At 51.5% G+C, this 26,235-nt stretch overlaps 2 protein-coding genes across 4 annotated transcripts in view; one reads left to right on the top strand and one right to left on the bottom strand.

The window, feature by feature from the left end:
* The first annotated feature begins 927 nt into the window (after positions 1 to 927).
* On the top strand, positions 928 to 25,481 carry NELFA (negative elongation factor complex member A). 3 transcript variants are annotated; one of them, XM_083362331.1, is made up of 12 exons: positions 932 to 1,183; positions 8,830 to 9,001; positions 12,136 to 12,297; positions 12,934 to 13,023; positions 14,600 to 14,730; positions 16,238 to 16,307; positions 17,027 to 17,115; positions 17,561 to 17,672; positions 18,360 to 18,640; positions 19,488 to 19,587; positions 20,663 to 20,855; positions 24,877 to 25,481. In XM_083362331.1, exons 1-11 carry the CDS (start codon positions 974 to 976, stop codon positions 20,845 to 20,847), a joined length of 1,602 nt encoding a protein of 533 aa, XP_083218457.1. In that variant the 5' UTR covers positions 932 to 973; the 3' UTR covers positions 20,848 to 20,855; positions 24,877 to 25,481. The 3 variants fall into 3 exon arrangements, 2 of the variants coding, with proteins under 2 accessions (XP_083218457.1, XP_083218456.1); XR_014492485.1 differs by lacking the exon at positions 24,877 to 25,481 and having other exon boundaries at positions 928 to 1,183; positions 19,289 to 19,587; positions 20,663 to 20,826; XM_083362330.1 differs by lacking the exon at positions 24,877 to 25,481 and having other exon boundaries at positions 933 to 1,183; positions 20,663 to 23,801.
* Positions 25,482 to 25,486: 5 nt separating this feature from the next.
* Positions 25,487 to 26,235, bottom strand: part of NSD2 (nuclear receptor binding SET domain protein 2) — a 36,704-nt gene continuing 35,955 nt past the window's right edge. Inside the window, 1 exon segment of the mRNA XM_083362292.1 lies at positions 25,487 to 25,754. Within this exon segment, the coding sequence (XP_083218418.1) occupies positions 25,504 to 25,754 (251 nt within the window). The 3' untranslated portion in view covers positions 25,487 to 25,503.

The raw sequence follows: 26,235 nt of genomic DNA, 5'->3' as shown, positions 1-26,235 counted from the left end.
GGCGTCTAGTCATGCCGGCCACATGACCACGGAGACGTCCTCGGACAAGCGCTGGCTCTTCGGCTATGAAACGGAGATGAGCACCGGCCCCTAGAGTCGGAAACGACTAGCACGCACGTGCGGGGGAACCTTTACCTTTTAACCTAGTTGTTAAGTGGCTTCCCCAGTGACTTTGTTCGTCAGAAGATTGCAAAAGGGGATCACGTGCCCTCCAGGGACACTGCAACCGTCATAAATACGAGTCAGATGCCAAGCATCCGAATTTTGATCACGTGATCATGGGGATGCTGCAAAGGTCCTAACTATGATAAACTGTTGTGACATTTTTCAGTGCTGTTGTAACTTTGAATGGCCACTAAACGAAGTGTCGCTAAGTTGAGGACCACCTGTGTTATTTTATTCCTCTGCGGATTTTTCTCCCTCCATCACTCGGTGGCTGGAAGCCAGAAAGTGTGCCAGATTCAGATTGCACCATCATCCCATGATAGTTTTTGTAAACGACACTTTCCCCCTCGTAAACTTATGGCCGGCTGGGGAACCCTGGGAGTTGAAGTCCCCAAGTCTTAAAAGTTTGGCGCCCCCCATCTAATCCCCGATTCCTCCTGTTTTCCTGCTCCACACGGCGGGCCTCTTTCGGCGAATAAACGACCCTCCCGCCTCCTCGTTCCCCAGCTCAGTCCTTCCGCGAACCCGGCTCGTCCGCATCCCCGCAGGAGCCGCTTTGCCCGAGCGGCGGCCGCTGAGGAGAAGACAGACGAAACCGGGCCCGCCATCTTGACGTACGGCACGCTTCCGCCCCCTCCGCGGCCATTTCCCGGCCCTCCCGCGCGCCGCCATCTTGCGTTACGGACGGCGGTGCGGAGGGAGGGAGGGAGGCTGGGCGGGAGGAGGGCCGGGGCCTCGCTCGCTCCCCCCCCCGCTCTTTTAGGTGTCTTCGTGAAATGCCGGCCGCGCGCCTCGGCTGGGCCCCAAGATGGCGTCGATGCGGGAGAGCGACACCGGCCTGTGGCTGCACAACAAGCTGGGCTCGGCCGACGAGCTGTGGGCGCCGCCGAGCATCGCCTCGCTGCTCACCGCCTCGGTCATCGACAACATCCGCGTCTGCTTCCACGGCCTCTCCTCGTCCGTCAAGCTCAAGCTGCTCCTGGGCGTCCTCCACCTGCCCCGCCGCGCCGTCGACGAGGTGAGGCCGCCCCAGCCCCCCCTCAGCCGCCGCCGGGGGTGGGGGGGCCGTTGGGGGGAGGGCCGGCCCCTCCGCTTTGGGGTCTGGGGCGGGGGAGGTAGGCCAGGAGCCCTCGGCTTACGGCCGTTCGTTTAGTGACCGTTCGGAGTTGCGACGGCGCCGAGAGGAGGGGGCGGGGACCGTTGTCCACCCTTAACGGCGCCCGCGTGACGGTCACGTGACCGAAAGTCCTTGGCCACCGCCTGGCCTTTACGGGGAGGGTCGCAGCGCCCCCTTTTAGCCACCTTCTGACCAGCACAGCCGGGGGGGGGGGGAGCCTGATAAACTGAACAGCCAAGTTATTAACTGCGACGATTCGCTTAACGACCGTGGCAAGAAAGGTGATACCGTGGGGCAAAGTTCACTCAACAACTGTCTCACTTATTAACAGAAAATTTGGGCTCGGCTGTGGCCGTAAGTCGAGGACTGCCCGTATAAACACTGCTGCTTTCCCCCCTCCCCCGTAGTGCTGATGCCCCCCCCCCGTTGTCCTTCGTGGGGCCGTCCATCGGCCCCTCATGACTGGGGGGGGAGGGGTGGAAGATTTGGTGGGGGACCCGAGCATCAGGGTCTTGCTGCAAGAGAGGACGGTGGGGAGCCGCATCCTCCGTGCTGGTCCTCGCTTTGTGGGATGATTCGCTCTGCGGGGGAGGAGGAAGCTTTGAGCAGGGAACCTGCCAGCTGCAGCCGGTGGCCGCGCCTGTTTCCCTTTGGCCCCAGGGCTTCGTAGAGGGGAGGCCACCAGGAAATGCCCAAGGGCTGTACGGTTAGACTGGGATGCTGAGAAATCGCCCTGGAAGAAGAGGACGCCGACGGAGAAAGTTGGACGGGCCCAGAAAAGGTGCTGGCAAAACTTTTGTATCTTGGTGCGGCTCCAGTAACCCCTTCTGAACTCGAATGACTGTTTTCCTGTCCCTGCGCTGTCCTCTGTGACCGCCGCAAAAAGAAATCCCTCTATCAGGCCGCTACAGACACGGGGCTTTGGGGAGACCTCTGAGGGCCGCGATCTGTCCGGCTGCCTGGACGAGCCAGAGATCAACGGGCCCGGGCGACTGGCTCCGTGCTGGGAATTGCGAGGACTCGGCGGAGGAGAGGCCGGATCCTGGCAGGACGTCCGTTTCCGAGATGGGGCAGCAGCTTCAGAGAGCAAAACAAAGGAGACCGGCTGTGTTCCTCCAGCAGCCAAAAAGGTGTCAGTGCCCCCGATTAGCTACCCCCCCTCCCCCGTGGCTGGGCGGCTCTCTGCCATCGGTATTCCCTTCCTGCCACCTCACATCCTGCCGTCCTCCATGGGGCAGCCCAGGCCAGACTAGGAAGCTCTCTTTCAGTTGACTACTGGTAGCTCTCAGCTTCAAACGGTTCGTTTAGCGCCTGTTCAAAGTTACAACAGCACTGGGAAAAGTGACTTAAGACCATTTTCTACACTTACAGACCGTTGCGGCATCCCCCTGGTCACATGATCAAAATTCAGATGTTTGGCAAGTGGTTCCCGTTTATGAAGGTTGCCGTGTCCGGCGTGTGCGAGTGTGACGTGATCTGCTTTTGTGACCTTCTGGCAAGCAAAGTCAATGGGGGAAGCCAGATTCACTTAACTGTGTCGCTAACAGCTGCAGTGATTCACTCAACAAGTGTGGCAGGAAAGGTCGCAAAATGGGGCAAAATTCACTTGACAAATGTCTCACTTAGCAACAGTAATTTGAGTCTTGGTTGTGGTCGTAAGTTGAGGAATTGGCACTGTGCTGGCCTTCCGGCAGCCCCACCTGCGCTCCCTTGGCGGTGACTCTGGGCCGGGTTCCTGCTTAGCTGCACCTGGGTGGCAGGACGATATCGCTGCTTTGTGTATTTCCACGCATGTGTGCGTCTGCCAGAAACGGCCTCTACCTGCCTTTGGCTTTGCCGGCCACAAGTACACCAGCTGCAACTTACTCCTTTGTGTTTAGTCAGCCTGGAACAAGACAAAGTAGATTTCCTGCTACAAGGCCAGGTAAATTCCACACACCTCTGCTGGCAAACCGCTTTGGAACTGTTGGCACAGGAGTGATAGGGATACAGCCCTTCACTTTTACTTTGCAGTCCAGAAAAGCCATTGTTAGCAATCCATCTCGTCTACTTCTTTCTCCTGTTTCAGCATCCATCCCTGCCTTGGACCTTAGGCAGGTTAATAAGACTGCCCCAGGCTTGAAACTGACTCCTTAAAATCATTTGTCTTTGTATTTGTTGGCATCACAGTCCCGATATCTTCAGTCTTCGCGATAATTGATGTGCTGGTTTGGGAAAATGAGGGTAGTTAGTTATCTTCAGCGTTGCTCTTGATGGAGCCCCGGTGAGGGGAGGCTTGTCTAGATGCCCTTGGGACACTTGGCGGAGGGAGGATGTGCCTGGGAATTCTGTTGCAGCCTCCAATGTTTATCATCCGGAATTCCATAGAGGAAATGTAGGACATAAACAGTGCGAGCTCAGTGAGTCATTCTTCCCTGCTGAGGAGCAGCCAGGCTAAGTGTCATACTGTGTTCAAAGGCCTGGATGAATAAATGCTTCTTATCTAGTGCTCAGAATTCTTAAGTGACTCTTGGGAAAAAATATTGAGAATAGCTTGTTTCTTTCCTACGTAATGAATTGTAGATCAGTAGATGCACTTTGTGTCCAACTTTTCTGGCACAAACCTGGCCTGGAAACCATCAGCCCAGGGAACCAAACTTTCTGAGCTCAGACTAGTATGTTTTACATAAGAGTCCCAGTGAGTACTTTCCAAATGGGACACTTACATGTAGGCAAATTGAGGCAGTTCAGTTCTCATGATCTTTCAATGCGATGGGGAGGCGGGTGGCCTGTTTCCTTGGGGGGGGGCAGCCCAGCCTTCACCTGTAGATTGCTTGGAAACGGCAAGTCTCTTCTTACGAGTGTGAGAATCCATCTCTCACTCTTTGATTCAGGAACGCACCGAAAGTGCATATTTTGCTTTATGTTTTAAAGCTATATTAGGGAGTGTGCAGCTATTTGGATCCAACGCAGAAGAAAAGTGCCTTGGAGAGGCTGTGAGAAAGCGATCAGGGCTCACGTGGTAGCCATGCAGTGCTAGGAAAATTTGAGTTAAGGATTTGCTGAAGCAAAGCCCCAGTGCCCGGCCACTGTCTCCTTAATTCGTATTTTCCTCTCTCTGTCCAGCTACAATGTAAAATCAGGTTTTTTTTTTTAAAAAAAAACACCTTCAAGTTAGTGTGCTCATAAATACATATGCTTCCTACTTCTAGAAAATCATCTTTTCTGCTTTAACCTAAATAGCTGCCAATGCTACCTTTTCTGCTTCGGGAAGACCGGATGAGTCTCAGGCACCAGTCCTGAACAGGAGACCGAAGGGGAACGAGGGCAGAACCACCCAGGTTTTACGAAGGAGGAGCTGAGGAGCTGGTCTTCCGACTGTGGGAAAGGCTGTTAGGCTTGAAGGAGCAGAACTGTGTGACTTTCCCCGAGGGAAGATGTTTGCTGAGCACGTGGTGTGAGTGGCGGGAGGGGCTTACGCAGCGGCAGCTGATTTATCCAGCGCACAAGCCACATTCCCAGGCTAGCTCAGAGTGCATTCTTTGGCAAAAGGCCGGGGCAGGTCGGAGGGAGGGAAAAGGAGAGCCAAGAGGCGTGGATGAGGGTTTAGCAGAAGGAGGAGCAAACCATCCTCATGCCCTGCTAGGGGTAGGAACCCCAAGGCGTTCTGAACTATGGAATTAGTGCTTTTTACATACGTTGCGCTTGAAATCTTGTCTCCCTTGCTGACGGATCAGGGGAAAGACTGACTGCAAGCCACTTTCTAAGAATGCAGAACAGCCCTCATTAAAGAAAGTGAAGGTTAGGGAGGCATCGCAGGAAGGCAGGGTGTCGTCTGTTGTCCAGGAGTGTGGGAAGACCCCCAAAAGGATAAAGGTCTCCCCCTAAGTAGCAGATACTTAGAGGAACTTGGCAAGGATTCTAGGAGCTGAAGTTGCCAAGGTTGAGAAACGTTGGACTAGAAACCACGGCACTCCCAGAAATGTAACCCAACAGTGGATCCGTTAGGTAGGTGACACCTTCACCGTAATAAAAAGGAAACAAGTGGGGGTGACGCATGAAGCAACAACATCTTCAAAGGAATGACACAAGGAAAGAAGAAAACAACACCTGGATATCTTCATTACCAGAAATCGGAAACAGCAAATTAGAAATGTAAATCTGTTTTTAAAAAAGCCCACCGACCAAGCGCTCCGATGCCAGAGTAACACCCAGCCTCCCTCAGCAGGTGCCGGGTAAGGGCATTATTCGGATTGGTTCAAAGGCATCGCAGCAACCCAGAGCACCGGAGAAAGGCACCTGTGCAACATCTTCCCACAAAATGGACAGGCAGCGGTATCACAACATGCCATTCCAGCCGCTGCAGCATCGCCAACACAGGCGGCGAAAAGGAAAAGGCTGTCGTACGTCGGAAGGATTTCGGGAACGGCCAAGAGACCCTGTGGGAACCCCATGGCGTTGCCCTGGCGCACAGATCGATCGAAACCCTCAAGTCAACCGAAGGAGCCACTGGCCCAAGGAGAAGGAAATGGCCTCGCACTACCACTAACCCACTCCAGAGGCGGCATGTGCTGCGTTCCGGATGTCTTTGAATAGAAGGCGCAGAATTTCCGACCGGCCTGCTTAAATCTTGCCTGCAGGGCGTTCTAATAACCTAATTCTCTCCGCAATTAGGTCAGCTCCGGATCTGCCCAGTCTTTTGCGAGGCCCTAAAAACTTGGGTTTCTGCCAGGCCACGGAAGGGTGATGATGCCCGTCTCTTGGCTTTGTTGATGATCATTTTGTGATGCTCAACAGCTGCGGGTTTTATGTTATGTGTGTGACTTGTTTTTTATATCTTTTATTGAAAGCTGCCCAGAGTCATGTACGGCATGAGACGCTTTATATATCAGATAAATAAAATTATAATCATATTTTGTTGGCAGCCAATATTGTGACGCTTAGAACCTTGAAACCAAATTGGGAGAGGCTGCATATTCATCACATATACAGATTGTGTGAATGGTTTCTTAATGTAGTAACTGAAATTCAGGAGTGCCAAAGGTGCTTTTTCAAAAGGCAAGTGGACTTTGAAAACATTTCGCTTCTCATCCAAGAAGCTTCTTCAGTTCTCAATGAACAGAACTGAAGAACTGAATAGAACTGAAGAAGCTTCTTGGATGAGAAGCGAAATGTTTTCAAGGAAAAACCCAAGAAAGTCCACTTGCCTTTTGGAAAAGCATCTTTGGGACAACCGTGATGTGGATAATGGAGAATCTCCATAGACATTTAAAATTGTGGAGCAACAAATTTTTTTCTATAAATTTTGGGAAATGGGAAGGAAATAACTGAATAACCTTAATTGCAACTGCAAATTGGAAAATAATTGTCCATTACACTACAATTATATAAACTTACTGATTATGCCATGCTGCACAGTAAATAAATAAGAACATCTTCCTTTTCAAATTATTCAAATTAATATTCAGATTATTCATTGTAAAAGACAGTAATGTTATTTTCATATTTCCTATTAAGTGTTCATTGTCACCTCTAGCCAAATAACAAGGTATTTGTAGAGTTTTGTGTGAAGGCTCCCCCAAATTCTGTATTGTTTATGTTTAAAAACAGATTTGGCTCAGATACAAATTTCATTGTGATGGTGTGGGTTTTATTTCCAACCACTTCTGTCTTGGGACATGAGGCTGGACTGCTATAAGAGTAGAAATTGAAACATTGGGTTCTTTTACTCTTCTGTGGGATTGCCGAGTATGTGAAATATTCTAGAATGAACTCTGTTCTCAACTGGACCTTGTTTACATTTTCCTTCTCTGGGTTGTGACATTATTGTCAACTGTATTTGTGGCCAAAGTGGAGAAGGCATGAAAACTGTTTCGCCTTCAGTTGTTTTGGGAAAAGCAGCCTTTTAATTTGTGCCTTGGCAGTTGCTTCGTTCTCCTTAAAAAAAAAAAAAAAGGATAGTTTTGATTACCGTGGTAGATCACCTTGCTGCTTTCTCCAAAATATGCACTGGAAGATAAACAATAACTTGGAAGAGATAAAGGAAGACAGTTAAAGAATAAAAAAACTTGTTTGGAAGGATAGATTAAACAGATGCTGAGTATGTATCCATATGAATTGGGGAAAATCAACAAAATAAGGGAATAAAAATGATGGTTGGCAGGTAGCTAAACCTAATAATTATTATTACACCGCAACAACGTTTGTACGGGAGCAGCGGGCCTCTCCTAAGGATTTGGATCACTTCCATCTCCTTGATCGGCCTCAGTCAAGCTGTTCTGTACCAGCCTGCTACCGGCCCTGCAGAAAAGGCAGGGACAACCCCTTTTACAAGAAGGCAAGAGGCTGGAACTAAGCCTGCCAAATTTATGGATACAAAAGCAAACAAGACACGAACCATGAAACAGGAGCTATTCAAGCGGTTGCCTTCAGCAAACCAGCCCTCCCACGCATTCCCCTTTTATACAGTTCAGGGCGTGGCTTCTCTCTGCCTCCTTCCGAGGTGCCCCATTGCCTTCTTCTGTTTACTCCTGATTGACTGTCTCCTGCGTCGGGCGTCCTTGAACAGGGCCAGCTGTGGGTCATCTTCATCCACGCTGTCAGGCTCACACAGCTGGGTCTGCGTCATGACCAGGTGGGAGGGGCCTGGCTGAGGGCTCTGTGGAGCCTCAATATTATTCTCAGCAAGCTTTTCAACACCCCCCCTCCTCCTCCTCTGAATCGTCCGACCCAACTGCCGAACCCACAGGCTGACCCTGAATCACAACACAAGCGTTGGATGGAGGCCACTTGGTCCTCCTTTCTCGAGACGAATTTCCTTGCTTACCTGCCAAAACAGGCCAGCTATAAAGAGCTAAATTTCATTTTCATGAATTGCAGCGGTGAAGCTAATGAGGGACTGCAGGACGGTGGTTTTCAACTGTTTCGTATCTAATTCGATACCGTTCTGTTGGTCTGGGAAACTTGCAGGTGGCGGTTTCCACCAGCTGCCAACTCTTAACGGCTGTCCCTTAAGCCGACATATGCTCGCTCTTCTGGCCTCCTCACAGCCTTCGCAATACGTTGGCTGGCAGATCGATAAAGAGCGTCACTCATTGAAAAATCTCTCGGATCCAATTCTCGCATCTCTCGGAGGAGGTGCCAGCAATGCAAGACGGGCCCAGTTAGGGCTCTGCAGCTCTGCAGCCAGACCAAAAGGGCTCAGAGTAGCTTCATGGCTCTTAGGCAGCCTCGTGCGTTCGTTACTTGGAACACAGGTGGCAGCTCCGTGATAAAGCCCTTTTTCAGTATGACAGTCACGGGTTAAAAAGGTTGGCGACCCTGTCGGAGAGAAGCCTTACCGGGGCGCAGGTGCTTCCTCAGAGGAGGGGCCTCTGCAAGGGCCCCTCGTGTTCCTTGCGGGGGGGCTGAGGGCAGAGCGGAGCTGGGGGTGGATGAAAGACTCAGCCCTGCCGCTTGGTGCTTTGTAAGCCCTTGGGGGGGGGGGACTAAGGGCCAAGTCGGAAACAAAGTTCCCATTTGTTTTGAAGGTTCCAGTTTTCATTTTTTTCTCCCCTCTTTCTTCTTAGATGAAAGCTGCCCTGACGGAAATTATCCAGCTGGCTACTTTGGATCCAGACCCTTGGGTCTTAATGGTGGCTGATATCTTGAAATCCTTTCCGGATATTGGCTCGCTTAACCTGGATCTGGAAGAGCAGAACTCCAACGTCCAGGATATCTTAGGAGAACTGCGAGAAAAAGGTGAGCCTCTTCCTCTTTCCCTCGCCTTGCTGCGGTGGAGCCCGTCTTTACGCAAACCGTGGCTTTGGCCCTTCACGATAAGAGCTCGTCTGGGGCGGGATTTCTCCGGACTGTTAACCAAAGCTAAAATAGGCCGTTTGTCATTTACAAATAGTTTTGGAACAGAGTGGGTTTGTTCGACAGAGCTGCTGGTGCAGCGTGTGAAGCAGGCAGCCTCTGATCTCTGGCTGATTCCCTCCGCTGCCCGAGTGGCCCACTATGAATTAAGCTGCCTCCCTCCGGCGCTGCGATCAAGGGGGCAGCTTCAGGGGGGCTTCTGGAAAAGGCTCTCTGGCTGAGAAAGCTGCTTACCCAGCACGGCTCTCCACGGCAGACCTTGGCTGGATTACTGGAGAGCGTCTCGCACTGGGACAGACAGGTTCCCCCAGCCCGGCGGCCTGCAACGGATGGATGGGACCCCGGAGAGCCTGTTTGGAACCAGGAAGTGAGTAAGCAGGAGGCTGCCAGGCTGCCTGTAGCAGGGCACGTGCCAGGAGTCTGTCGGGCAGACTGGGCACAAGAATGGCTCAAGAGGAAGGGAAAGCGTTTCTCCCTCTCAGCCATCCCGTTCAGGATCCGATGACGCACAGAGGAGTGCAGAGGGGAGTGTGTGCATTGTCGCCGGGCGCCCTGTACCGTCTAGCCCAGGGGTAGGCCACCTTGGCTCTTTTATGCCTCGTGGACTTCAACTCCCAGAATTCCTGAGCCAGCCACGCTGAGGGGAACGGGAGAGGTTTCCAAGCTGGGCCAGGCTGGCTCAGGAATTCTGGGAGTTGAAGTCCACCAGTCCTAAAAGAGCCGAGGTGGCCTACCCCTGGGGTAGCCGTAAAGGTTTGCCAGTGTCGAGTTTAAAAAGTCCTGTGGACACGCGGCATGCCTCTCCTGAGAGGAGGGGATACTCCTTTGAACGCACATCGTTCATCTTCTCTTGATACTTCTCTCCTCAACTTGCTGCCAGGGTTAGGGTGAGGAGCAAAGGCCGGTTTTCGAAGTTTAAAACTGCTTCCCGGCCTCAGTCGGCAGGGGAAAAAAATGTTCCAATCGCTGGAGCTTTTCTTGGGTCAGAGAGAGCAGCCAGGGTGATGGAGTGAGCAGTAAGTGATTCAGCAGTGTTGGTTTCCGGGTGCAAGGAGGCACAATTTGAGTTTGGTGAAAACTAGAAAAAATAAATACTGCTTTGGCTTTGTGTAATCTGTTGCATTCTGTGTGTGGCACTGCACAGCTTTAGAAACGTTGAATGAAATTACACACGCGTGATGCTCAGGATTTGTACACCACAGCTGTGCTAATCTTAATATACAGCCAATTTGCTGTGGTGGTTCGGACAAGAGCCAACTGGCTGACCTTGGGCCAGTCACCCTTTCTCAGCCCTGGGAAGGAGGCAGTGGCAAATACTTGCAAAACACATTGCCAAGAAGCCTGCAGGGGCTTGGCCAGAAGTTGAAGGTGATGTGAAACCCTAGCTGGAAGGGTGTCCAGATGCCTGGATCTGGGGCAGGAAGTGCTTTCTTGTCTTGAGTTTGGAAGGGCTGCACATAAATAACGACTCTGCGTTCGCATTGGGAGCAAGGTGTTGCGTTGGTCCTTGTATCCTGTGGTTGTCATCTTCCGAATTACTGTCCCCCGTGTGCGCCTTCACCTCCCCCTCCTGGCCCGCCACAGTTGCTAGGTTGAGAATCGATGACCTTAGCCCGGGTCCAGGTGGAAGCGACGGCCCTCCCTGCTCCCAAGGAAAGCCTAGGAGAGAGTGTGTGTGTGTGTGTGTGTGTGTGTGTGTGTGTGTGTGTGTCCTGCCTGTTCGAGCAGAGCCGCGGATCGGGTCCGAGAGGAGTGGACCCTTTGCCATTAACCGGACTTGCGCATAAACTCCGGCCAGGGTTTGGTCCGTTCATTCACTCATTCACTCACCCTCTCTTTGGGTACCTTCCCAGTCGCTTCATCTCACGTAGCTCAGTAAGGCCAAAACACTTGGTATGAAAAAGAGAATATAAGTAGGCTTTGAAACCTCAAGACCAACTGAAGACCGAACATAAGTTCATAATCATAACAGTTGGAAGGGACCCTGGAGGCCATCTAGCCCAACCCGCTGCTCAGGCAGGAAACAAAACTACCGTTTCAGACAAAGGGCTGTCCGGTCTCTTCTTAAGAGCTTCCAGATGTTGGGGCATTCGCAGCTTCTGGAGGCAGGTCGTTCCACGGATTAATTGTTCTCCCTGTCAGGAAATTCCTCCTTAGTTCCAGGTTGCTCCTCCCCTTGGTGGGTCTCCGTCCTGCCTTTGGGGGCTTTGGAGAACAGCTTGACTCCCTCTTCTTTGGGGCAGCCCCTGAGACACTGGTGGACTGGCTGTCGTCTGCCCCCTCGCCCTTCTCTTCTCCAGACTGGCCACACCCGATGCCAGCAGCCGTCTTCCAGTTAAAGGAAAAGCCTCTGATTGGCCGGTCCAAGGCCGGCCGGGTTGGGGCCCTGTGATTCTCGGGAGGGAAGGGGGTGGCCAAAGGAGGGTGGCCCCCGCTGTCCCCCCCTCTCCAGGGAGGCTCAGGGGCCGGGTCTCCTGTAACAGCCGCCCCAGTGGGCTCCGCCACACCTCCCCCTCCCCACCTCACGCCCCACGGCGGCCCAGCCTTCCTGTTTCCGGAGTCTTAATTCTAGCCGCTTTCCTCTTCCGGCCCCTCGCCATGGACGCCTTCTGCGGCAGCCCTGCAGCCCGGCCTTCCCCGACAGCGGGCCCAGGTCCCGTTCGCCCCACCTGACGCAGCCTGCCCACGTTTTAGGGCGACCTCTTCCGCCCTGAACACCCCCCCCACACACACACACCTCCAGACCTCCTCTCCGGTCCTTCAGGCATCTCCATGCATCAACTGCCCCCTGCCCCCCCCCCCCCGGTTCTTTTGTGAGGGATAGTCTTCCTCCCTGCTTTGCAGCTGTTCACGAAGGAGCAGGGAGGGAGAAGACGCCTCTTCCCTCTGGTCCTGTCCGCCTTTCGGAGAGATTCTCCCCTCGTCCCCACACCAGCTCTTCTTCCTCTTCCTCTTCCTCTTCGTTCGGTGCTCGAGAAAACGCCTGACGACAAACTCTTGTGTTTCTTTTTGCCTAGTGAGCGATTGTGAGTCCTCAGCCATGCTGCCTTTGGAGTGCCAGTACTTGAACAAAAACGCCTTGACCACCTTGGCCGGCCCCTTCGCGCCGCCCGTCAAGCACTTCCAGCTGAAGCGGAAGCCCAAAAGCGCCACGCTCCGAGCGGAACTCCTGCAGAAGTGTAAGTGGCGACGAGGGGGGCCAGCGGAGCACAGCCGCTGCCCCGCTTGCAACGGTGCCTCTAGAGAATGAAGAAAAGTGACTTATGACCGCGTTGCACACTTAACGACCGTTGCGGCAACCCCGTGGTCCGGTGATCAGAATTCTAACACTTGGCAACTGACTCGTATCTGTGACGGTCGCAGCGTCCCGAGGTCACGTGATCCCCTTTTGGGACCTTCTGCCGAGCAGAGTCAGTGGGAGAAGCCAGATTCCTTAACAACCATGTCACTAACTTGACAACTGCAGTAGCCTCGGCTTTTTTCCACGTCTGACTGACAAATAAAACCTGTGGGAATTTTTTATTTCTTTTACAAAACTTCATAAGTAAAGAAATCCTCCCTCATTTGCATCTGGCCATCCTAGAAAGTAGTGCGTTGCGTTGCGTTATGCTGTGTTTGTTGTGTTGTCTGATGTTAACTAAAAAAAACCCCGTAATGTAAAAAAAAAGTTAGTGCCTAAGCTTATCCTCTTTTTGGATAAGACTCAGGTTCAATACTGCATTAACAGCTTTCTTTGAAATTAGTGTGCGACCTTTTTTTTCTTTTCTTTTAAAGTTGGATACTAATTAGGTTTATGTTATTTTTTTTTATTTTAGCTGCTGAAACTGCGCAACAGCTGAAGAAGACTGCCGGAGTAGCTTTTCATGCCAAAGGAAGAGGATTGGTTAAGAAAATTGACACAACAAGTAGGTTTTCATTTTTCTCTCCTTTTATATGTAACCACTTTGAGCCTTAAGGTTTATGTGCAGAAATACGCTCTCGGGGCCCTCGACGGGTTTGCCAGCTCAAATTCCTGCTTTCTGGTGAGAGACGAGCAACGCTGAGCACAGAGGGCTGCGGGGAAGTCGGGCTTTGTGGCTGGAAATGTTCTGGCTGTGCCATCAAGTGAGCTGCTGCCACCCAGAGCGAGAAGCCGGCCGTCTCGGACTCTTGAAAGAGGCCGGTGGTTGCCAGCATCTTCCTTCTCGAGCAGCTGTGGGGAGGGCAGGCTTGCAGACCAGGACCCCAAGAGAGGAAAGAAGAGCTCAGCGCTCAAACCTACCAAGAAGAGTTGCAGGAAGTGGGCGTGGCCAGTCTAGAGAAAAGAAGGGCCAGGGGGGGACTGATAGCCCCCTTCCAGGGGCTGTCACAAAGAACCACTCCGGTGGGAAGGTCACAGCGCTCCGTGCGCCTTTGGCGTCCGGTCATGTCGGCCACACGACCACGGAGACGTCCTCGGACAAGCGCTGGCTCTTCGGCTATGAAACGGAGATGAGCACTGGCCCCCTAGAGTCGGAAACGGCTAGCACGCGTGTGCGGGGGAACCTTTACAGAAAGAAAAGGGGGTTCAGCCTATCCCCCAAAGCACCAGAAGGCAGGAGAAGAAAGGACGGAGGGAAACTCATCAAGGAGAGAAGCAACCTGGAAATAAGGAGAAACCTCCTAAAAGCGAGGACAATTACCCTGCGGAACAGAAGCTGCCTCTAGAAATTGCAGGTGTTTCATCCCTGGAGGTTTTTAAGAAGAGACCGGACAGTCACTTGTCTGAAATGGTCTAGGGTCTCCTGCTTGAGCAGGGGGCTGGACTAGATGACCTCCAAGGTCCCTTCCGGCTCTATCCTGACGGGGATTGAAGGTGGATGGCCTTGCGTTTCTTTCTTCTAGCACTTCTAAACAGTGCTAATTCTGCAGAAGGGGGAGACCAGCCTCTTCTACAAGCAGCAGCTGGACTTAAAAAGTCAATTTGTGGACATCTTAATTCATCTTCACTGCATCAACCTGTCAGAAGAAGGAACCTTTTGTCTGATTTCTCGCAGAGTCTCACATGAACAGTTTTACATGAGCTACCGCAACTGTCATGGAGGAGGAGGTTTGGTCACAGTAAAAACTCTCGGTTGGGGCGGAAGACTTGACGGGTGGACCTCTCTCCAAACGGCAGGATGCCGGCAAGTTCTCTTTCGGTCTGTTCTCATTCTGGAACCACGATGTCTCCCGTCCCTTCGGATCCAGAGGAGGAAGACCGGGTGAAGAGCTTCTGGCGTGCTTTGCCATCTCTTTCTGTCCTTCCAGAAGCTGGGGGAGGGGGGGAGGAGAAAGGGGCTTCCAGACAACAAACCTGAGACGTTATAACCTTACAGCTTTGAACGATGAGTACAAATGCCCGTATTTGAAATTCTTCTTTAGGGGGGATTTGTCCATCTGGATCGAACAGCGTAGGCAATGTTAATATTCTATCCCTGGAGGTGAGGATTTTGTCTTTATTGTCCCTTGTTCTCTTGGCAGCTCCACTCAAGGGAATACCAAAGCAAGCTCCTTTCAGGAACCCCACCGCTCCGATCGTCTTCAGCCCGACGGGGAACCTGACCAGCATTCTGTCCTCCAAAGTGCCTCTGTGCAAGGAGAGGGGCGTGAAGGTATCTCTCTCCCCCGGTAGAAGCGAAGGGCTTCTGCCTGTTGCCTTCAGAAACAGGCTGGTCGCCTTCCTGGGTTGCGTTGCTTCTCCTCCTCTCCTTAGTTGCAGTCTTAGAAGCTTCTCTGTTACGAGACACGGCACTTGTGCCTAACGTTGGTGGCAGAATTGTTTAGTAATCTGTCTGTATAGTCTTCCGTGCAGTTCAGGATTACTCTGCTGAAATGTTTACCTTTAGAAAGAGAGAATTGGAAGAAGCAGCCTGTTCTGTACCAGCCTGCTACCGGCCCTGCAGCAAAAGCAGGGACAACCCCTTTACAAACGGCAAGAGGCTGGAATAATGCCTGCCAAATTTATTAACATAAAACAGAGCAAGACAAAACACCAACCATGAAACAGGAGCTATGAAACAGGAACTATCCAAGCGGTTGCCTTCAGCAAACCAGCCCTCCCACACATTCCCCTTAAATGCAGTTCAGGGCGTGGCCTCTCTCTGCCTCCTTCCGAGGTGCCCCATTGCCTTCCTCTGTTTACTCCTGACTGACTGTCTCCTGCGTCGGGCGTCCTTGAACAGGGCCAGCTGTGGGTCATCTTCATCCACGCTGTCAGGCTCACACAGCTGGGTCTGCGTCGTGACCAGATGAGAGGGGCCTTGCTGGGGGCTCTCATCAAGCTGTCCAACCCCCTCAGCAAGCTCTTCAACACCCCCCTCCTCCTCTTCTGAGTCGTCCGACCCACTGCCGAACCCACAGGCTGACCCTGAATCACAACACAGCCCTGGAAGTGATCAAGGGGGATGCCTTTGTATAAGGTGTGTTATGCACGGGTACACTTTGACAACAAGCTGCCTGCCTGCCTATCTCATCTAGAGAGGGGACAAATCCCATCCGCTCTTTTGTCTTTTGTTTTCAGGCTTCTACCTTCAGGCTTGCTAAAATCAGTTTTCTCATTTGTGTCACTTTGAGACCGATACAATTTATAAAACAGGCTTGGTGCATTTTGTAAGTTAGACGGCAGTTTTGATGTGCCTCATCCCCGACACCTTCTGAAAAGACGGTGCTGAAATTCTATATGTGCAAAACGCTATATTTAAATGCGTCAAATTTAACAGTGGATGTTTATAAAAATAAGCACTCAAAACAGAACGTGTGGTGCTTGCCCCACGGTTTTTGCAGACTGGGGAAAAAGTCTGGCCACGGGGGGGGGGGGAAGTTTAGAAAAGGGAGAAGATATTTAATAGACTGATAAACTGTTAAAAGAGAACGCAAACCCTTTTTCCCCCCGATAGTTGTTATTTTTAGGTTTATGACAACGCAAAAACGTTCTTGGACGTTGCTCAGTAAAGGGGAACATGGATGCACAGTCTGAAAGTCTCCGAGCTTTGCAATTGTTAGCCAGATGTGAAGCAGCTCTTCAGGGCGATAAAGAAGATGCCTCGAAGCTGTTTGTGAAATCCCTGACCCAGGAAATCCTCGAATGGGGAAGTAAAGATTTTCGTTATGTATTTGCAGTACCTGAACCTCAAAGAGCTGCAAGCCGTGGACGCTGCCCGGGAGGCCAAAAAGAGGAGGAAGACTTTAGGTGTGTGGTGGGGCTACCCCCCCTCCCCCGCCAGCAGTCCAGGGCCAGGAATCTGCCAGGAATTGGGGGGAGGGGCTCTCCAGAAGTGGCCCCTGTTTCAGAGGAGCGGAGGGGGTGGTGGTGCAAAGAGCGTCCCCGAGGAAGGAAGGGAAGGGAGGAAGGATCCGTCCATCCCGTCAGGAATGCAGGGCATAGAAATGTTGCAGATCAGAGTGCGGTCGTGTAAAATACAGGCAGTCCTCAACTTACGACCAGAATTGAGCCCAGAGTGTCTGTTGCCAGGGGAGACACTGGTGAAGGGAGTCCTGCCCCATTTCACGGTCTTTCTCCCCACAGTTGTTGAGTGAATCACGGCAATTAAGTCAGTAACCTGGTCGTTAAGTGAATCTGGCTTCCCCCACTGACTTTTCTTGTCGGAAGGGCGCAAAAGGGGATCACGTCACACACACACACACACACACACACACCAGGACACAATGCGACCGTCATAAATGTAAATCATGCGACCAGGGGGATGCTGCAACGGCCATAAATGTGAAAAACGGTCCTAAGTCACTTTTTTCAGTGCTGTTGTAACTTAGGTCCCTAAATGAACCGTTGTAAGTTGAGGACTGCCTGTATCCGCGGTGTTCGGAGTCTGGCTTCTGCCGAAGGTAGGGGAAAGGCTGCAGGAGGAAGAGGAGGAAGCGGCTGAACTCTCCGCCTTCTCCCTCCCGCAGACACGGACGTGGTCGCAAAGCAGGCCAAGGAGGAGACGGTGGTGGAAAACGCCACCCCGGATTACGCGGCTGGGCTGGGCTCAACCCAGGTACGGTTTGCATCTGGAGGCTTGTTTTTTTCCCCCCCTACGTCCGTCGGGACTTTTAAAAAAGCCTCTGTCAAATACCGGGAGTAAATGCGTAATTCCAGGCAGAAGGTTTATAGGGAGGTTTGGGTCCCCGGCCTCCCTCTCCTGGCCCAGGTGGGGAGGGTTGGGGTTTGGCCCCGTGACCCAAAGCCCTTAAGAGGCTCTTGGACGTCCTTCTTCCGGCTTATCACCGCTTTTAAATCTAGCTCTGGCTGGGTGGGATTCTTTGCGTTCTTTGAAGTGACATTTAAATGTCATAGTTTTGACAAGGACCGGTGTCGTGCCTGTGGCTCTTTGCCTTAGTCCAGTCACTTGAGCGGATGGACGGACGGGTGTAGCGAACGTGCCCTCCCCCCACTCTGAAAGGGCCCCGACGGGCTTGTGTGTGTGTGTGGTCCTTTTGCAGAAACTGGCTTCCCTGAACAACGACCCGGCGCTCGCTTCTACGAGTTACCTGCCTGCAGTGCCCAGCGCGGTGCCGTCCTCCTCTTACGTCCCGGGCTCCGACCCCCAGCCAGGTCAGTGACCACCTCTGTCTTCGGCATCTGGGTGGACAATTCCAGAGCAGATTTCAGAGTGACAGTGTAAACGCACACGGGGTGTACGAAGGAAGGGATTGCAAAGTTGGGCTTGGTGAACGTGTGAAGGCCGCTGTGCTTGAAGAGCATTCTGTCCCAAAGCAGAAAGTTCTGATACAATGAAAATAAAATTGGAGGAAGAAGCAGAACTTGGAGAAGGTAAACGAGGCAGACTCTGAGTTACAGTCTAGATCCAGGCTGCATATGGCCTCATTTCTCTGGGAAGGTGTCACCGTTTCGAAATGATCTCACGTTCCTAGACTTAATTCCTTCCTCGTGCATCTTTCTTTCTTGCACCCATAGTGTATAAGTCTGAATCTGTGTCAATGATTTTCTGTAGATTTGTTCCTAGTTCCCAGCAGCTGATTGCAGCTTAGAATTCTGTGCCGAACACGTCCTGGCTCGGGTTCGCCACGAGAATTCAGATTAAGGAAAAACAACCCACACGTGAGGCTTTTTGAAGGCACTGTGGTGGCCGTGGACTTTTTCCGCTGAATGAGAAGCGAATACAACGTTGCCCTACGAAGCTTAGGAGGAGGAGGAAGAGACTAGCAGGAGAAATGGGATACAACAGGTATGCCTTAATGAGCCCTTCTACTCTCACAGCCTGTTTGTCCTGACATCCAGCTGGCTCCACCTGGGACCCCCTGCAAGCTAAGGAAGAAGCTGCTTCAGCCACCACCACCACCACCACGGCCGCCACTGCTCTCCCTGTGGCCCAGTTTAAGCAGCGGACGCCCATGTACAATAGTCACTTGAACCTAATTGCCCCCACGGTGGCAGCGGCGGCAGCGACAGCAGCACCAGCCCCCGAGACTCCGGCGCCTCCTCCGGTCACCTCTCCAGCAACGCAGGGACCGCCCGGTGCCCCTCAGGAGATCCCGGCCAAGAAGTCTCTCTCTCTCACAGTAAGCACCCAGGCGCCTCCTCCGGCCGTGTGTGTGTGTGTGGGGGGGGGTTTCGGGGTAGGTGGAGTAAGAGATGGGAGGAAGGCACGGGCTACGTCGCCAGGCTTGTACGCATATGGCTTTGTCGCTATTTGGGGTGGGGGTTTCATGGTTTAGGTCTGACCATCATACAAACACCGACGGCTAATTTAGCCAGAGAGGCAGAATTTGTGCCCAGCAGAGCTTAATAATTCCTGTTTTTTCACGTATGGCAGCATTATTGAGCCACCCAGAGTCGCTCTGGCTAGGGAGATAAATAAAGCAAGGAAACAGATTAATAAGTAATTTTACATATTGTAGGTCTGTTCGTAGGCTTCTCTTCTTTAAAATTACGCCTATAAAGTTGTAGTGGACGGAGCGAGTGTCTGCCATGGAAGGCGGTTGCTTTGTCACCCCCTTCAGCTGATGGATTTGTAGAGGAAAAGCAGTTGTGAGCAGTTACTTTCCATTAAATCGTGGTTGTCCAACCTTTTGGCTTGCCCCGGCTGTATTGAGCAAAGAGGAATTGTCTTGGGCCGCGTATAAAATATATTACGTATTTAATGCATATAAATAACAAACCTCACTTAATTTTTGATATCTTTTTATCTTGTGGGGCTGCATTACTAGCCGCCCAGGGCCATTGGAAAAGTATTAAAATGTCCCAGTTTGCGGGAAAACAGGCAGCGCCGCCGGGGCTGCCGGTGGGCGAAAGACGGTGAAGATGGCAGCCTTCCTCTTTTGAAGAGACAAGTGAGGATTTCAGCAATGAGGAAACAATTTTTCTACTGTTGTTTTCAACGGAATATATTCCTGAAACTCATTGCAGAAGGAGCAGTTGGTTGCGGCCCATGAAATATTCCAGATGGCAAACAAAGTTACGAGGCCCGAGAAGTCTCTGATCCTTGGATTCATGGCAGGATCCAGAGGTGAGTATCTTGACATTCCTCTACCCAAGGACCGCTGGGTGGACGCCGGCTTTTGTGGCTGACTAGGCAGCTTGGGCCGTTTTTCGAGTGCCAGTTTCTGATTTGTTGCGCTGATGCCGGCGCCTGGTGGGTTTGGCCGAGTCCCGATTGGGTCCTTTTCCAAGCAAGTTTCTGATTTTCCGTGTGTGTGTGTGTGTGTTTCGTGGTTGGTTCTGCTTTGGGGTTAAGGCCCTTGGTGGGGGATGCAGGAGTCGTAAGCTTTATTCAGCCTCGGACCTCTTCCTTGTCGACGTTGTTAGGAGGTTTGTGGGTCTCAGTGGCAAACATCCTGAGTGGCTGGATGTTGGGAGCGCCCACTGCAGCCCCACGATCCCCGTGGCCCAGCTCAGCAGCTCCTCTCCTGCCGCTGAGGACGTCCTGAGTCCTGCGGCCTCCAGTCCGCCAGCGGTGCCCGTCACTAAACGGGTATATTTGGTCACTAAACTCTGAAGCTCAAGCCTGGCCAATTGCCAATTAATTTGATCAATCGGGAATCAGGATAATCTGTAACTTTATCTAAAATAATATTTGTTCAACATTTAGATGTAGATCTAGATAGGAAAAATTACGGAGGTTCTATAAACCAATTTATTATAGAGCATTTTGATCCCTTTTCAGACGAGGCTTTCATCTGTTGAAACGCAAGCGGCCGGCGTCTCTCCTGGATTTGTACTAAACGAACATCACTGAGAAGACGGTTTAGTTACCAGAGTTCCTCAGGCCAAGAATTGGCACTTAGCACTTTAGGTGGTTTTGCTTGATTGAGCGCATGGCATCCGCAGAGGCCAGGCAATCACTAATGTACAAGCTCAGTTTAAATGAAGCGGTTACGGAGGTTAGGCTGCTTTCCCCGAGAGAGATTCGCTTCAGGGCCTGTCCTGGGAGGCAGGCAGCCCCTCCTGGGAAGGAAAGGGCACCACGCAGAGACCAGGGAGGAATGCAGTTTCCTTCGTAGTTCTTGCCCTGAGCCATATTTCTGGTGTCACTCAATTCCGCAGACGCGCCCGATTCTCAACCCCCGATTTCTCCTCTCCAGAAAACCCCTGCCAAGAGCAGGGCGACGTCATCCAGATCAAGCTAAGCGAGCACACCGAGGTCTTGCCCAACCCCGACGGGAGCGGAAGCACCACCAGGCTGGTGGACACCATCTTTGAAATGAATTACGCAACCGGCGAGTGGACCAGGCTGACCAAGTACAAGCCGATGACAAACGCCTCTTAAATAATCCGGTAACGGGAAGATGTAGACCAAGTAGATCCTAGAATAAAAGCCAGCTTTTACATTGTGTGTCGGAACTCAGACGGAACAACATTCCTGCGTGTGACTTGTAGCCGGCCCGTGTCCCAGCCACGGTTGGCTAAAGTAGGAAGGCAGCGCGTGTCTCTCGTCATAGGATTGCGGAGGGACGCGGTGATTCGTGGCTTCCAGAAGTTTGGCAGAAAAGGGGTTTTATTTGCCTGCCTTGAGAACGGAGGCAGATTTCACAGGAGGGACCTCGGTTGACGTTCTCGGTTCTGTTAAAAACAGGCACCGCTGCAGTTTCTTCTTTCCTTTTGCAGCTGACGGCAAGTAGCGTTTTGTCCCTGGGGGGGCTTGTTTTCTGAGGTACCGTGAAAAGCTTGCAGGATATTCCCTCTTTTCTCCTGCTTCTCAGGATTGCCCGAATAATAAACCTGTTTCCTTGAGAACACCCACCACCCAACTATTCCTCACATAAACGGGTTGCCTTTTAACATGGATATGTAAAAAGCGCAACACCCCCCCGTCCCCCAAAAGCTTACAATCTCGGGGGTGGGGGGTGCCACGGTGAGCTGCCTTCTTCCCCAGTGTCAGAGGTGCAAGGAGCAGCCTCTGAATACTCTTAGGATGGGTATGAAATTGGGTGCTTCGGGCTAACGATCGCCTTGCAGGACGTGGCACCAAAGCGGTCCCTTTTGAGCTTGCCAAAGGCGAATCTCGGTGGGCGTCCTAACACGGTGAAGCTTTTGGGGGATCTCGCTCCCCTTGAAGCAAGTCAGGCGCCCCTGCCCTGCCCTGCAGCCCTGTGGTTGAAGGAGGATCCGAGATGGTTTATCACGCGGGGCTCAGGTTTCTGCGTGAATCCGTTGGTCCTCTCGAGGGCTGCAGGGCCTCGCCAGGAGCGACGCTGCTTGCAGGGGCGCCATCCTTGCCGGTGCCCGTCTTCCTCACTCAGCCCGGAACAACTATTCTCCTTTCTGGGCTCCTGGGGAATTCCTCTCGCAAGCCTTAGAAGTTGAAGAGAGGACAGCTCAATAGCTTAAATCATTTATGCAGAGGAAGAGTTGGAAGAATGAAGAATTCATTTCTGTTGGTTGGGAGATGTTAGGATGTTTTAAGCTGAAGGTCAAGGGAAGCTGTTTGGGCCAGGAGAGGAAGAGAAAGAATGCAGGCCTTGGCCAAGCTGCAGGTGGAAACGACGGACGCGCTCTGAGCTCCTGTTCGGAGCACCTGGAAAGAGGCTTTGTTTGAACACACCCGAATTGTGCGTTTGTTTCTAAATGATACCTAAATTAGGCCTAACCAGGGTCAGAAAAGCATCACATAGGGCTGGCTTCAGAAGAGGCTTTTGTGCAGCTTCCTTTGATGTAACATTTCAGCCAGACCTAAACCTGGAAGCAGGATTTTAAACAATAGGGCTAATTTTACTAAATTAGTCAGTTTTATGCAGTATCAACCTGGCTTCTTCAGGTTATTTTAAGAGGCCACCTGGCTACATTCTTTTAACATTGGAAGCCTTCCCCCCCTTTTTTTTGCTGGCATGTAGCAGGACGTGTTCTGGCGTGTTCAAACGTAAAGGCAATATTAACTGCTTGCTTGAACATTGTGGCCGTCTGATTTGGAGGACGTTAGATTTCATCTTTTATCCAGAGACTTGGTTTGAAGTTAGAATACATTGTTCTCTAGAATACCTCTAAAGGCTTGGAGCGATACGAACTAACAGGTGTTTATGGTTCTGCTCTTAAAAAAGGCAGGTGTCACCCCCTCCACCCCATTCTAGAGTACGTAGCTGGGGGGTGTGTGTGTCAAAAAAAAGGTTCCAGCTGGTCAGAAGAGGGCACGGCTTTGAGTAGAGAGTTGTGGCCGCCACCTTGACTTTCTCGCCCTCCCTCCCTTGGAAGCAGTAGCGTCCATGCGGTCGTCTGTGGTGGAATCCACTCAGATGAATTCAAAATAGTCTCAACCTGCATATCTGAGAAGAGTTTTGCCTGGCCCTGCACAGCCAGCAGCTCTTACTCCAGTTAGAAGCTTCTCATTTCAGAGTCTGTGCAAGGAAGGGCGTCGTGCAACTCAGGTACAAAAATGTGGATGTCCTCAAAGAGGTTCTGACTAGATCCTCGTCACTGCTGAGTGCTTGGGAAACGGCCGTCCGATTTGGGCTGGCAAGTGCTGACACACTGCATTGAAGCCGAGGGATGCCTCTGTCCAGGAAGCTCTTCGGTGGGGTGTTCTTCCTGGCGCTCTCTCCCCGTGCCGTGCATCTTTAGCTGGAGGTCTGGCTGCCCAGAGAGCGCCAGCAGTGGACCCTGCGGAGAGGCTGGAGACGGGGCAGGGGCGAGAGGCATCAGGGCGGCCCAAGCAGCCAGCCAGCCTGACGGATGGATGCAGCTGGGCCAGAGCAGCAAGGCGCTCTTTCCCTGTGGCCCCGCTTGGCTTAAAAGGGACTCTTCTGATTCTGACCGAAAAAGACAAATGACCAGTATGGTCCGCAGTTCTAATCTGGGGGGGGGGGGGGGAGAGATATTTTAAGAGTCTAATTTTAGCTGTAAGATTATCTGTAGTATCCAGCATCCAGGAGCTTCAGACAAGCTGAAGAGTTACTGTTGGGAAAACCACGCAGCTTCCCTCCTGCCCTACCACTTAGCAGAAGTCCTTGGCAGCCCTGGGGCTTCCCTTGCCGTGCCCCCCCAACACCCCCCCCCGGGCCACCAACGGAACGGGAGAGAAAAGGCGAGGAGATGAACCCTTGAGACCGTGGGATTCTGGTACCTTTTTAACAAGCAATGTTGTTTTGTAAAATGTTGCCTATCTAGTAGAGCAGGCCAGATGTTTTCTATCTATTTTGTTTTTTGTACAGATGTAAATGCAAAACCTCATGTCCTTGAGTACGTATTTTCGGCATAATATCTGTAATAAAGTTCAGATTTTTCTAAGTACATTTTTCTTCTTGCCCCACTGGTGCTATTATTTGGCATCCGCTCATCCTTGACGTGGCTCCCGAGCGCAAGCCCTAATGACCTGCTAACTAAATGGCGAATGTTTTTAGACCCTGCTCCACCGAGCAAGCTGAATGAATGGTAGCACTAACTATCAGGTCACTGCTGCAATTCAACGGGCGACGCTTCTGTCCCCTGATTCTATTTCAAATCTTACATCTATTCAGTATTTTAGAAGGCACGGTGCAGTTCATGAAAGCTCACGTTTTTAAACGAAATTTGTAATCCGAAAATGGCAATCTGTAGTTTACTTACTGTGGCATAACGTGACTCTCCTACAATTTCTATTGGGAAATTTTATCAACATCCACTCCACATCACATGTAAAACTGTATAATGCATTACTTCTGTTCACATCTTTGCCATACGCAGAACATTACTTCTGTTCACATCCAGAACGCAGGAACACCCTCCCTTTTTTAAAAAACAAACAAACAACAATCTTATATAAAAGAAGCTGGGATTCCCTCATCCTCCCATCAGCACAGCATCTCTTGAAAACAGAACAGAACGGGATTAAACTGGGCGTGAGGGGAGAAGCAGGCAGAAGGATTAGGTTGAACTAATGGCCTGGATCCAGTCAGGGTGCCCGGAGAAAAAGACCTACAAAATTGCCGCAATGCGTTCCTAAAGGAGAAGCAACTAGGAGCAGCTTGAGACACTAGGGAGAGCAGAGCGCTAGTCCACCTGCTTCCGGGTCACTAAAAATGTCTATTTGTGTTGGGCTTCAAATCCCATTTTTAGCCAGAAGTTGCCAAAAAAAAAAAAAAAGGGGGGGGGGGGGAAGTCTGCTCAGGAAGGTCACCTCAGAGTTGCGTTTGCTTCCAGCACCGTTTTGAGGCTTATTTCAGTCTACTTCTCAAAAGAAATCTCAAAATACCGGTAGGTTCGATTTTGAAATACTTTTATTATGCAAATACGATCTAAAAATTGGGCACAGATTTTAATATCCATTTAAAGGAGGACACTGGTAATGCTTTTTTTTTCTTTTTTTTTGCTTATGGGAACTAAACAGTTTGACCTGAGGCACAATTGACTGGACTCTTCTTCCAAAGCTTGCCACGGGTTCAAGAGGTGTGCTGCTTCCTTGTCTTCAGCGTCTTGGTAGAATGTTATTACAATTAAAACAATAAAATCAAAATCCATGGTACGACATTCCCCCCCCCTCCCCCTCTTATTTAATGCAATCCTGCCGAGCGGATCTCCGGCTTCAAAAGCTAATCGAGCGCTCTCTCTTTCTCCCTCTATTTAAACATTTCCCAGTGGTGATTACTATTTCAAAAGCTACGAGACTGTCCATATACGCCGTCGCCGGCCGAAAATCAACACACCTCCGTTTAGGAAGCACCGGGGAAGAACTGTTTCGTTCCTAACAGTTGAAGTATTCTCATTATTTCTGGAGAGAAAACCTGGTTTGTCCTGAAATGTCTGAACTTGGCACGCCAGAGTTCATGATCAGTGCAGACGCAGCGGGCGGCCAGCTGCGGGGTTGGCTCAGTGGGTTAAAAAAATCGTTCGGGCCCCCCCAAAGCCAGTTCTTGCGCAAGATGTGTAAATGTGTGTCCTTCCCTGACCCTATTCACAACTTATTTACAAGACAACCTTGGCAGCGGGACTGGCGGGGAGTCTGTTCCTCTCAATATTATGTCCTCTTCCACTTGTTCCTTTGCCGTTTACATTTGACGGAGGCCATTTTCCGGGCAGGCCGCCTGGCCTTCTTCTCCCTGAGGTTCTCCCCGGGGTGGTCGGGGCAAAACCACTGTCCGCTCAGGTTGCACTCCAGCAGGGCCTCCTCCTGGTGCTCCTTGCAGAAGGAATTGGGACAGAAGTGGCAGAAGGAAGCCGAGGGTTTGCCACAAACGTCGCAGTGATGCCAAGGGCACTCCCATTTGCCTACCAGGGTGGGTGGGAGGAGAGAACAAAATATCAACTCAGAAAAATTTGCCACAATGTCCACACATCCACTAAAATCTTCCAGCCCAAATGAACCGGACAAAGGCAGCCAGTGTATCTCCCTGACTCTTACCAATCTAGTGGATTAAAAACAACTTAAAATGAAAAATAAACCTGTCATTAAGCAAAGGCAACCCAAAGCGTTTAAAGCTAGACGCACCCATTCAGAGGGTCTCTTTCAGGACTTTTCTTTCCCGCTGAATAAACTACGATTAGCTTAACCATGTAGGGTTTAGCTTTGGAGTCTGGTTCTCTGCTTAATCTTTCCCAAGGACGACTCCTGAAGACGACACGGCAGGCAGGCGAAGGTGGCCCTGCCGAGCCGAATGGCCGCCAGCCTCTCCTGCCCACCACCGACCCCTCTCCTACGTAGCTGGCACGCGGGGATACACACACGCACGCACAGAAGAGCTTGAACAGT

Source organism: Vipera ursinii (assembly GCF_947247035.1).
Source record: "Vipera ursinii genome assembly, chromosome: 4".
Taxonomy (NCBI): domain Eukaryota; kingdom Metazoa; phylum Chordata; class Lepidosauria; order Squamata; family Viperidae; genus Vipera; species Vipera ursinii.
The sequence above is the reverse complement of the archived record's forward strand: the minus strand, read 5'-3'. Positions and strand labels throughout refer to the sequence as shown.

Bases quoted from the DNA above. Each gene is read 5' to 3' on its own strand.
- NELFA (XM_083362331.1), top strand. From the start codon at position 974: ATGGCGTCGATGCGGGAGAGCGACACCGGCCTGTGGCTGCACAACAAG. The intron at 12,298-12,933 runs GTAAGTGGCGAC...TTTTTATTTTAG, and splicing joins AGCGGAACTCCTGCAGAAGT to CTGCTGAAACTGCGCAACAG. The intron at 13,024-14,599 runs GTAGGTTTTCAT...TTCTCTTGGCAG, and splicing joins TAAGAAAATTGACACAACAA to CTCCACTCAAGGGAATACCA.